The sequence below is a fragment of the Cervus elaphus genome, chromosome 13, assembly GCF_910594005.1.
Source record: "Cervus elaphus chromosome 13, mCerEla1.1, whole genome shotgun sequence".
Lineage (NCBI taxonomy): Eukaryota > Metazoa > Chordata > Mammalia > Artiodactyla > Cervidae > Cervus > Cervus elaphus.
The window spans coordinates 31,470,647-31,483,437 of record NC_057827.1 but is presented as its reverse complement, the minus strand read 5'-3'; the positions used below and the strand labels follow the sequence as shown (position 1 = coordinate 31,483,437).

At 49.4% G+C, this 12,791-nt stretch overlaps 1 protein-coding gene across 8 annotated transcripts in view; it reads right to left on the bottom strand.

Annotated features, from left to right (window-relative positions):
• Positions 1–12,791, bottom strand: part of LOC122706932 (amyloid-beta A4 precursor protein-binding family A member 2) — a 130,545-nt gene that overhangs the window by 50,223 nt on the left and 67,531 nt on the right. For 4 of the 8 annotated variants that reach the window (XM_043922519.1, XM_043922517.1, XM_043922522.1 and 1 more), the window contains one exon: positions 7,182–7,235. The exons of 1 other annotated variant lie outside the window; for it this stretch is intronic. Coding sequence is in view for 1 of the 7 variants with exons in the window: in XM_043922515.1 (XP_043778450.1) it covers positions 7,182–7,235; positions 7,353–7,439 (141 nt within the window). In the remaining 6 variants the exon portion in view is untranslated. Of the gene's footprint in view, positions 1–7,181; positions 7,236–7,352; positions 7,459–9,542; positions 9,599–12,791 lie in introns of those variants that run through there. 3 more of the 8 variants (XM_043922523.1, XM_043922515.1, XM_043922520.1) reach the window with 3 other exon arrangements.

The following is a 12,791-nucleotide window of genomic DNA, read 5'->3' as shown; positions in this document are numbered from 1 at the left end:
GCTACAATATGGATGAATCTTGAGGACATCATGCTAAATGAAATAAGTCAATCACAAAAGGACAAATACGGTATAATTCCACTCATAGGAGGTTTCTAAAGTAGTCAAATTCATAGAAACACAAAGTAGAATGGTGGTTGCCAGTGACTGGGAGTAAGAGGGAAAAGGGGGAGTCATTTTTTAACAGGTACAGTGTTTCAGATCTGCAGGATGAAAAAGTCCTGGAGATAAAGTTTTCTAACAATGTGAATATAGTTTACCCTATTGAACTGTACACTTAAAAATTTTTAAGATGGTAAATTTTAATGTTTTGTGTTTTACCACAATTTTTTTAAAAAATAGATTGTTAAAGGAGGCTTATAAGGGAATGCATAGCCTTAAATTCATTTATTAGGAAACAAAAAACACTGGAAAAATAAATAATCTAGATATCCATTTATTAGGGCTTCCCAGGTAGTGCAGTGGTAAAGAATCTTCCTGCCAATGAAGGAGATGCAAGAGATATGAGTTCGATCCCTGGGTCAGGAAGATTCCCCTGGAGAAGGAAATGGCAACCCACTTCAATATTCCTGCCTGGAAAATCCTATGGACAGGGGAGCCTGGCGGGCTATAGTTCATGGGCCACAAAGAGTCAGATGCAACTGAGCAACTGAGCACACAGACACTTTGAAAAGACCAACAAATTAAACCTCAAATAAAGGTAAAGGAAGAAAACGAATGTAGGGCAGGTAAAAATTAAAATAGAAAACAAATGTGCAACAGAGAAAAATCAACCAAGCCCAAATGATGATAAAGTCTTAGCTAGACTGATTAAAGGTGAGAGAGAGGGAAGGTACACAAATTACAGTATCAGGAATGAAAAGGTGGATACCACTTGTAAAATATAATAATGGATATTATGAACAACTAATAACAATTTATATGAAATGAACAAGTTACTAAAACAGAACTTAGCAAATCTGACACTAGAAGAAACAAAAATCCAAATGGTCCAGTATTTACTATAGAAATTGAATCTACAATTTAAAATCCTCTTTCCTCTTATCAAATAACTTCAGATCCCAGTGGATTCCCAATTGAATTCTTCCAAACAGTTATGCAAAAACAAAATCAAACAACAACAACAAAACACCAGCACTACCCAAAATCTTTCAGGGAACATAAAAGAAGATACACTTCCCAACTCACTTTAAATGGCCACCATGACCTTGATACCCAAACCTGAACTTGATGTTATATGAATACAAAATATAAGGCAAGTCACTTTGAAACAGTTTACAAAGAAACAATAAAAAACTGTCAAATCAGTTTATATATAAAAATTATATATCACAATTCAGTTGCATTTAGTCCAGAATGCAAGGCTGGTTTCATATTCAAAAATCAATCACAGAACTGAACACTGACACCACACACATATCAAGAAGGTGTGAACTCAGAGAACTCAAACAGTGGCTCTGTGTCAACCTAGAGGGGTGGGATGGGGAGGGAGATGGGAGGGAGGTTCAAGAGAGAGGGGACATATGTATACCTATGGCTGATTCATGTTGATATTTGACAGAAAACAACAAAATGCTGTAAAGCAATTATCCTTCAATTAAAAAGTAAATAAATTTTTTTTAAAAGGTGTGAACTAAAAACAGTTGCACACACACCTATACACACATACACACACACACACCCCTCCATCCTGGTAAAACTACCCTAGACAGCAGCTGGACCAGACTGGAAGAAGGACAGAGACAGTGACAATGACATTGGGGGAGATGAGCAAGAGAGGCCGGAAACCAAGTCCCAGAGAGGTGGGGGCGGAAACTCAGAGCGTGAATTACGGGGAGAATCTATATGCACAGATGTCTCCATAGCCGGGCCTGTTCAGTGAGTGAGTGTTTACCAGCTACAAGCTGTGTCCTTTCTCTCTTTTGTTTTTTAAACTGTGGTTAAATAAACACAACATAAACCTCACCATCCAGACCACTGTCAAGTGCACAGTTCAGCGCCATCAAGTGCATTCACACCATTGTGCTACCACCACCCCATGCGTCCCCCAAGCTCCCTTCATCTCGTACAAATGAACCCTGTACCCACTAAGCTTCCCCCCTGCCCTGCCCCAAGTCCTTTACAGAATGAGAAAACAAAAATGCTTCAGGGGGCAAAGCAACTTTCCATCAGAGCAGGACTGATGGGCCCCCTCCCTCCTAGGAACAGTAACCGTGACCTTGGGCAACCATAGCTGCAGGTGGTGGGTGCCTCGGAACCCACCTGGGAGGCCTGCTGCAGCCTCCCCTCATGATGCCATGCCCGGGAGAGCCAGCTCAGCCCGAGGGTCTAAGACCTCAATGTCCACGAGCCGTCTTCCTCTCTGGAAAGCAGGAATCAAGACCTCCACTTACAGAACTGAAGAAGCTCTGATTAAGCCTACTTCTACGTCTGCCTGGCACAAAGCTCTGCCCAGGAGAGGGGTGCACTGGCTGCCTCTGGACCAGCTGAGGGGAGGCGGGAGGAAGAAGCAGCAGAAAGAAGGGGAATCACAGGCAAGGGGGCTGCTATGTGCCTGCATAGGACCTCACAGAGGAGGCCATGGGGGCTTCCAGAGTCCAGCGGAGTCCTTGCGATTAACATGGGCACAGCTGGAATGCTGCAAACTCCAGCCCAATCTACAACCACCCCCCCAACCCCCACAGAAGCTTGAGAAGGAGAGGAAGTCAGGATTTATCCCAAAGCTAACCAGTCTGCACAGCTGATGGATTTTTCTCAAGTGCAATCTCACAGTCTCCCAGGCGAGAATTAATTTTCTTTGGCAAGGGACAGGTCTCAGGCTGGCAAGCTTCGCAGAGCTCCCACCACGCAATGCCTCTGCTTGGCTGCAGGACCCGAAGTGGGGCTGGCAAGACTGGGTATCGACAAACAAAAAACAGACACACTTCCCAAAGAGCGTCGCTCTTCCTCAGCCAGGACTTAGGGAGGTCGCACAGATACGCCAGCGTCTTGATGGCTGAAAATAATACTGGTGGTCATCTCTGGGGACGACTCTCACAAGCAACCCAAGGTGAGTCACAGCACTGTCCCAAAGTGCCCTGGCCACGCCTGGAGACATTCATTCAAAAGAGGAATGCAGGTGCTGGATGTATTTGCATCTCAGGGACTCCTTTCTGCGGTCTTGGGCTTGGCTCTACTTCCCAGAGAGAGGCGAGATCACAGCTAGAAACCCCTGGATTCTCTCCTCACCAGTCCCCTCTCCCTCCACCCTCCTCGCTGCGTCCTTACACCCACCACTTCATCCCTGGACCACAATGAACATAATCTTCCATCCTCACTGAAGAATATCTTGTTCCCACTGTTCACACTCTCTCCTCTCCCCGGCTTCTTGGGAAGTTTCCATGCAGAAGAAAAAGCCTACATTCACCGTGTCTTTTATAATCCTCCTCGGTCTCCGGGCAGCCACCACCCGGCCACAGCCAGAGAGTCCAGAGCCCCCTCCTTCTTCCTGGTTTCCTTGCACTTTCTGGCTAGTCCCCTCAGGCTCTCACTGAGTCCACCCCCACTCGTGGCCTGACTCTCTGCTTCCACCCACCGTTCAAAAACTCCCCCATCCTTCCTGAAGCTGGAATCCAACAATCCTTTCCCACCTCCAAAGTGACCTGCTTTCCCTCGAGATCCCATCTCCTACCCTCACTGACTACTCTTTCCCTAGGACCCTCTGCACATTCCTCCCCAAGAAGCTCCCCTCGGGCCCTTCCTCCACCCTATAGCCTTTCTTTCGGCCACATCGTCTCCCCCCCCCGGAGCCACAAGAGGCGTCTCTAGGGCCCAATTCACCCTGGCTCCCATCTTCCACACTCATCCCAAAAGTTGGCCCCTGCTATCTCACCTTCCCACTCCTCCATCCTTGTCAGGCCAGGTTCTGCCCCACCTCCCTCCCTCTCTGTCGCAGGAATGTGCTCTCACCCTTCAAGATGAGCAATCAAGAGGAACTTCCTCCTACACAACCAGCTACACTGACTGGTCACCTCCCCTGGGGTCCCCTCTTCACCTCCCTAACACAAAGATGTGTGGCCACCAGAGCACCAGACACATCCTAGCTGATCACCAGAGGGCAAGGGCTCCCTTTGCCTCTCCCAGGAGGACCTTCCCAGGAGGACCTCCCCAGGAGCTGAATCCCAGCTCTGAGCCCAGAGGTCAGGACATGGTCAATGACATGGCCTTCCCTGGTAGTGAGGGTCTCTGCCACAGAGGGGCCCAGGCAGGAGGGGGGAGGCACATCCAAGAACTAATCTTCATCTTGACAGCCCCCCTGAAGGGCTGGCATGCCATCCCCACGTTTCCCTGCACTTGTGTACACAACTGAAGGACAGTACCTGATGGTCTCAGATGAGTCTGTGGCAACCACGACTATATGAAAACACAGCTCTTTGTAGGACAACCTGCCCCATGGGAAGACCCCAGCAGTGTTGCTTGGGGAGACTGAAGGGCTGGCTCCATAAACATACACACCCTAGGGACTTCCCTGGTGGTCTAGTGGTTAAGAGTCCTCCTTCCAGTGCAGGGGACAAGGGTTCGATCCCTGGTCGGGGAACTAAGATCCCACATGCCACGGGGCACCTAAGCCCTCATGACACAGTTAGAGAGCCCGTATGCTCCAGAGCCTGTACATCACGAAAACAGAAGCCCGCAAATAGAGAAAGTCTGTTTACTGCAATGAAGACCCAACATAAAAAAAATTTTAAATATAAAATAAAAAACTTAAAAGGAAATTAAAACAAAACCCAAACAACATATAAGTTATCAAGCAGTCTGAGCCCAAGCTAGGGTGTTAGAATTGTTCTGACTTTAAATAGCATTTTCTGGAGGATCTAGGCGTGCACGTGGTATAAATAAGTTTGGAAGATGATGCGTTATGCAGAATTTAATGAGTTGCTTTCTTGCAAGACTAGTCAAGGCTTTTAATATGGCTCTCTGGGACCCGGGGTGGGGGCAGGGTGGGGGTGGGGTCATGGTACACACAGTGTGTCCCCAGTCAGATCTGAACGTGGGCCACTATTTTAGGGACCATCTCCTGGGACTCCACTGAGCACAGTTAGAGAAGGCCAGTGCAAACACTCCTGTAATTAATTAGAAGTGGATATAATTAGCTACATCTGAACATCATTAATAAAAATTACATAGAGAAATGGCTAACTTCCTTTCATTTAATCACATAAATTATGTTGGGCTCTGAGTAGCAGCTCAGAGTGTTATTTTCTTGAAACATTTTTCATCTTTTAAAAAAAGGTGTTGATGAATTTTTTCTCTCGTAACGTGCAACTTAAAAAAAAAGAAAAGTTGGTGTCAGAGCAGGCATTTCCAAGTGCTTGAGAACACACACACCAAGGCAGGGAAGCAATCGTAGCAGCTGCTCTCTGCCTCCTCTGAGAAGGAAGTGGCGGCAAGGGGAGCTTTCATGGGCTATGCCCTCCCCATCTGTCATGTGGTTCTTTCTCAGGACCACGCCCCTGGGTCATGAGTCCTCACTGAACAGATGAGGACAATGAGATTCTGAAAGTGTCAGAAACCAGAGCTACATGCAATCACAGACTTCCTGACCATCTATGATTCACGAGAAATTGGGGTAGACATTGCCAAGGATCAGACCAAGGGTTACTCTCTGCAGTGAACAAGCCCACAGAGAGACCAGCGGTCAGGCAGTAAAGCACAAGGCAGGCTTCAGTGTGGCTTAGGACTTCCCTGGTGGACCAGTGATTAAGAATTTGCCTGCCAATGCAGGGGACAATGGTTTGATCCCTGCTCTGGGAAGATCCCATATGCCTCAGAGCAGCTAAGCCCATGCACCACTACTATTGAGCCTGTGCTCTAGAGCCTGGGAGCCACAACTACTGAAGCCCTTAAGTCTAGAGCCTGTGCCCTGCAACGAGAAGCCACCACAACGAGAAGCCCTCGCACCACAATGGGAAAGTAGCTCCCACTTGCCTCAACTAGAGAAAGCCCTCTCAACAACAAAGACCCAGTGCAGTCAAAAATAAAACAAATAAATAAAGAAAAATTTTAAAAAACTTCAGTGCCAATTCTCTTAAAGAAGTTGCTAATATTAATGGTCTTTTCTGACGGACCTGTGCACACGTGTGTCTTACCTTTTCCTACCTCAAGGGCCTGTTGTATAAGTATAGGAATAGTGAGGCTCAGAATGTAATTCTCCAGGAGAAAAAAAATAGAACACAGCCCCCAACTTCTATTTGAGTGGAAGAACATTCACAAAGATATCTGTGAAAAGACAATAGGCACGCTCTTGAGAAGTAGTATTCTGAAGTTACAGACAGGATGGTTCCCTTGCAGTAGAAAAGTAAATACATCCAAGTCTCTTCTCTCTGCAGATCTCCTCCGAGATTCATTCTGGCATAACTGTCAGTTAAAAATATCTATCTTGTTGTACTTTTCTCTCGAAGAAGAAATATACTTTTCTGCAAAGAACACTGATCAGTGTATTCACTTAAATGACTGTCCTGAACACTGCAGGTGGTGGAATGCAATCACTAAGGGAGCTCAGCTTCTTGTCAATTGCCAGTATCATTGATACTCTAATGATATTTCAAGATACATAAATATTCCACTAGGTCTTTTATTTTCTTCAGTTTTTCAGTGCTCAGAAGGCTGAGCACCGAAGAATTGATGCTTTCGAATTGTGATGCTGGAGAAGACTCTTGAGAGTCCCTTGGACAGCAAGGAGATCAAACTAGTCAATCCTAAAGGAAATTAGTCCTGACTATTCATTGGAAGGACTGATGCTGAAGCTCCAATACATCGGCCACCTGATTTGAAGAGCCAACTCATTGCAAAAGACCCTGATGCTGGGAAAGATAGAAGGCAGGAGGAGAAGGGGGGTGACAGAGGATGAGATGGTTGGATGGCATCATGGACTCAGTGGACATGAATTTGAGCAAACTCTGGGAGATGGTTGAAGGACAGAGGAGCCTGGTGGACTACAGTCTATGGGATCCCAAAGAGTCAGACCAGCTGAGGGACTAACACTTTCACACTTCACACACAGACCCAACTACCCAGGAAGTGAAGAACCGGAGAGCTGTACAGCCCCACCTGCAGCAACCCTCCAGTAAAACGACTCGGTCTCACACAGGTCAGAAGCCAAACCCCACACACACCATGCAAGGTAACCTCTCAATTCTTACCGAAAACAAGCAGTTTGGTAAGGTCCTGAAAACCCTCCTGGTGATGAAATCTTTCTGGAATAAAACAGAAGAAAAGAGAGGAAATTACTTTGGTTTCAGAAATGACATGGGTGCCCCTACAGAGCGCTCCTTTGGGTGTAGAAATTTAAATGAGTGAGAGGCTTTGAATACCTGGGAAAGTGAACTGATTCTAATTCTAATGAGATGATCAAAAATCACCCTGAAACAAATAATTAAAATGTTTCTTTGGCCATTCATCACATGATCATTGCCTTAACATCGTGTTGGACAAATAAAGCGATGGCTTATGTATCACTCTGGCTGGAGAGGCTGTCAGCATTTCAATGAAGCTCCTCAAAGCCCTCATGAATATGTATTTTCCCACAACAAAGCTTGACCCCACTAGTTGGCAGAAGCAGTATTCTGGGACACTCTCAGAAGAGGTGGGTGTGCAAGTGGGGGCTGGAGAGGGATGAAAGGAGATTAAAGAAATGAGAGAGAAGGCAGGCCACCTCTCCTCTCCCCTGCCCGGCTTCCCAGCCCACCCTTCCTCCTAGGCAGCACAGTTTCAGGAAGAGAACAGAAAAGAGGACTTCAGGTTTCATGGTGTCCTTGAACAGAGGGTGCTTTGCAAGTGCGAGTTGGAGAAGAAAGCCAGAGAGTCAAAGGCGTCAGGACCACCAGGCCATGGGTTGGAAGGGAGTTCATGTGGGGCAGGAGATGACTGGGGATGGGGAGCCTGCGGTGGGGCAAGAGGATGGGTTTCCCGGTCTGAGATGTCACATCCAAATGCCTTTTCTCCCTCTCATTTGGCTGAAGTCAGAGTAAGTAATAAAGCAATTTCTTTGTTCCTTCCAAAACCATGGCAATGGCGGCTTCCTCCCCGGCGCCCCACCTCCTGGTAGCATCTCGTGAACAGTTGCACTGGTCAGGGAGTCTACCTTCACCCTAGCCTCAGGTCTGCAGTCAGGGGATGGTGTCCTTCTTTGGGGAAAACAGGAGGTCTGGCCAATGGCTAACTGGGGATACTGGGGGTCACCCAAAACTGGTCCAGTGCAGATGCCTTGGTCTAGATGTAAAAGAAAATGATGGGCCAGCCCTGAGAAGGTTGCAGATGCTCCAACTGTGACCAAGATCCAAAATGTGACCAAGCCACAGGGTGATCAAGTCACATGACCATAAGCTGCTACCCTCCACCCTGTGCATGCGTGTATGCTAAATCGCTTCAGTCGTGTCTGACTCTTTGCAATGCACAGTCCCTGGCGGGACTATAGCCCGCCAGGCTCCTCCATCCATGGGACCCTTCAGGCAAGTATACTGGAATGGGTTGCCATGCCCTCCTCCAGGGAATCAACCTGATCCAGGGATCGAACCTGCATCCCTTACATCTTGTGCATTGGCAGGCGGGTTCGTTACCACTAGCACCACCTGGGAAGCAAGGATGTTTGCCTCCCTTATCTGTTTCTTTCCAAGGGCAAGTGCTTCTGCTGCCTCGCAAGTCCCTTCACAGTGTCGGCCTCAGCTCCATCATGTATAAAATGGGGGCAGTGGGAACCACCTTACAGGAGGGATGAAGGTGAAACCCCACAAAACCTGGAGAACACCACCTGCGGCCACGGCAGCCTCAACAGTCTGCCCTTCCTTCTGCCAACCCCACCGTCTAACCCCTCCAGGAAGAAGGGACTTGGTGGTTAGTGCTCGTACTAAAGGTCATGTCCAGGGACTTCCCTGGTGGTCCAGCAGTTAAGACTATGAGCTCCCAACACAGGGGCCCTGTGCTCAATCCCAAGCCAGAGAACTAAGATCTCATGTGGTGCATGGTATAGCCAGAAAAAAAAAAAAGTCACTATATATTATGTCCAGCAGCAAGAACCCTCCCTGGGAGACAGGAGAGGGGCCTCAATTCCTTGGTGTGTTCCAGGTTTGCTCTGTGACCTCAAGCAGGTCACTCAGAAAGGTCAACAGTCCTCCCTGGGCATCCCCACCCCAGCTCTGCCCAGCTGGGACCAAGGAGAGCAGAGAACAGTCTAGAAGCCTCCAGCACAGGCTGGAGTCCCTTGCACCCATCCCGCCCTCCCTTCCCTCCTCCAGCCACCACCACCCCTGACACCACCAGCCGTGGAAGGGCCCCTCACCCAGAAGTCCAGCATCCCCCATCCCTCCAGGCCCAGAAGTGCCTGGGGGACTCCAGAGCCCAGCTCTCCCTCCCTTGCACCCCTGCCTCCCACCTGTGAGTCCCCTGAAAGAGCAGTGTCATCCATCTGTAGCCTGAGCACCCCGCCTGCTCCCCAAGGTTCCCTACAAAGACACCCAACCGTCAAAGTACTTTGGAAGGACAGCCGGCGGCACTCAGCAACTTACGTAAGGAAGCAGGCCCACATCTCAGCTCAATTTAGCATCCGGTTTTAAGTGTCTATTTATAGGCCTCACGCGAGCACCCCTTGTGGATGGCGGGGTGTCAGGGCTCCGGGCTCCTGGCCACCGCTATTCATTAGCATTCCTTTCGTGTTTGTCTTCTCTCATTTTCCCAGCAGCATTGTAACTCAGCAGCAAGGTCACCTACAGCTTGGATCCAGCGCCACTTCTCATCTTCTCTAAAGAAAATATGAATTTTCTTTCCCCTGTGGCAGTGCTCTCTCCCCAACCTCTGGGGGGCCCTGGCTTGCGCCAGCTATAGCAGAGCTGTGTTGTTTTCCTGACCTGCGTCTCCCGACAGATGGCTCATCTCAAAGACAAGTCCAGCAAAGTTGTGGGTGGGGGCATCCAGGAAGGCCTCAGGCATCCACTGTCGCCTCCCTGGTTTGCCCTTAGTCCACCCGTCCCCTGGCCAGGCACAGTGGCCAGAATGAACCAAGAGGTTTGGAACATTCAGGATCTCCTCAGCCATGTATGAGCCGGCCACTCCTCCTTGTACCAAACACATGTCCTGGGTCTCTACCCATCCCGTCAAGATGCAGCCAGCACGAGTCACCTGCTCTGTCCCTTTCGGTCACGCGTGACTGGACAGAAACACCAGAATCTGCTCTTTTGGTAACTCACAGCCATTCCTGGAATAACCCCCTCATCCTCTTATATCATCAACCTCCAGGCTGGGAACTCAGGACACAGTTCTGAGTTCACAGTTCTGGGAACTCCCCACAAGATTAAAACACGCAGCCACTGTCGACATGGTCAGTCCAGGCACAGGCTGGTGGGTGTTTAGGTCATCCTGAGCCCAGCTTCCCTGGTGAGACTAGAGACAGGAAGTCCCAGGAGACCAGGAGACTCTGTGGAGCCACTTCCTGTCCACATGCTGATGACCAGATCCTCTGGGGCCAGGCCCCCTGCCCTCAGAACCAGTGCAAAAGGAAAGGCAGGCCCTCTGCCTGCCAGCTCTAAGCCCACAGCAGAATTCAGGCACAGACAACACTGCCAACCAAAGCCCTTCAGCCTCCTGACTTCAAACTCCACGAGATTTGATGCTCCCGTGAATACTGGGGCTACAGCCGTAGGTATCTGGTTTGAGAAATAAGTAATTTTCTCACAGATGCCACCTCACTGCCCTGAGAGGGTCCCCATGATTCCACATGCACACTTCCAGCAATAAATTGGATCTCTGATCAAACAAGGTGTATAAAATGTCACGTTTCCAGACGCTTGGGAATAAACAAATTCTAAATATTCCTGAGACTCGATGGTTCACAGATTTGCTGATAAAGGTGATCAGCTGCTTTTGATAATATGGCCGGGGAATCAGTGGGAGAGTCCAGGTCCAGAAAGATCCTGGAGGCCTGGTGGTGGCCCAGGCGATTGGGGAAGGGGATCTGGAAAATGGCCATGGCCCTAGACAGGCCTGCTCACAGGAGCCTCCCCACCACAGCAGGAGAGGCTGCCCTGGGAGCCCTGGAAAGGGCAGTGCTGGTGGGAGAAGGATCAGAACCAACCTTCATAAGCTTTTTCTCGCAAAGTTAATGCAAATTCCACAGTTTCACGGACTCCCAGACCTGGGAGCTGTCCTGAGGTGCACCTGGGGACAAGGAGCAGGAGACGGAGGTCACCTGTCCTCGACAGAAATGGAAAGTCTGCCTGGAAACATCGGCACAGCAGAACCACCAACCCACTGCCCAGAATAAAATTTCTTTCTCCAGCTGACCCATGAGCTACGGCTGAAGGAATTTCCTTGACTTAAACTGGCAACATTGGGCTTTGTAAGGGGCTGCGGCCTGGGCACCAAGGTGCAGGGAGACCTGGGACACTACGGGGAAGAACAGGTGGGATGTGATGAGCAGTAATAATCCAGGCTCCAGGAATCACTTGCTGACAAAGGACTCCAGCCGCACTGAGTGGAAGCCCTGGACGGGGGTTTGGGAGGGGTGTGTGCAGCGCGCCATGGCCATGGTCAGGTACATCAGAGGCAGACGTCAGCACACCACAGTCAGCTCAGGTGTGACTCCTGCGGTCCCAGCCTGGTGGCTGCTGCTGCTGCTAAGTCGCTTCAGTCGTGTCCGACTCTGTGCGACCCCATAGATGGAAGCCCACCAGGCTTCCCCATCCCTGGGATTCTCCAGGCAAGAACACTGGAGTGGGTTGCCATTTCCTTCTCCAATGCATGAAAGTGAAAAGTGAAAGTGAAGTCACTCAGTCGTGTCCGACTCCTAGAGACCCCATGGACTGCAGCCTACCAGGCTCCTCCGTCCATGGGATTTTCCAGACAAGAGTACTGGAGTGGGGTGCCATTGCCTTCTCCACTGGTGACTGCAGCAGCCCTTAAACTCAGGTGTTCGTAAGACTAGAAGGACCTTTGCGTGAGGGAAAGCCTGGAATGGAGGTTCACACTCGCACTGCTGTCTCAGGCCAGCACATGTGGACACGGGACTTGCCTCTACTCTGCTTCCTCAAAGAGCAGACAGTCAGCTGGCAAAGGTCAGCATCTGGCAGGTAAGCCATGGCTCAAGGTGGCTTCTGGGACCTGGCTCTGTAGCTCAGCCAAGCTGCCCTGGGGTAAGCAGCGAGATGGCCCGTGTTCCCTTGGGTGTGACTGGAACCACAGGATGGAATTGGGAAGTGGGGCCCGGGTGGGGCCTGGGGGTCTGCTGCTTCCTGGGGGACAGTGTCAGTCAAGCACAGCAGCCTCATATAGGGCAGGGAAAGAACTGGGGCCCCAAGAACTGGCCACAGACCAGTGACTGTGGGGAAATAGGGGATGACCTCAGAGAGGGGCTCCAGGTCCTCTGAGCCAGATGGACGCAGGGGACACAGCCCAGGTCATTGTATGAAGAGGACTCAGGGCTGGGAGAGAGCGATGGTAAAGTTGAGATGCTCCATGGATGGGCACCAATGGGATGTTCACAAGTAAAAATCTTAAATTGTAAATAACGGAGTCCTCTAGCGAGATGCAAGGGAAAGTCTTCAAATGCTAATAATTTATTGATAGAAACACCCACAGGTATTATTTTGCTCCTTCTGGGCAAAAAGTTGTGTCTTTAGAATCAAAGTTCAAACTTTAAGATTCTCATTTGTACAAATGTCTGGGGAAGAGACTGGCTTTGAAATCCATCTTCAGTGATATCCAAGTTTGAAAATCAATTGTTTTGTTTGAGAAAGTGGCTTCTAAACACCCTCTTAAAATAC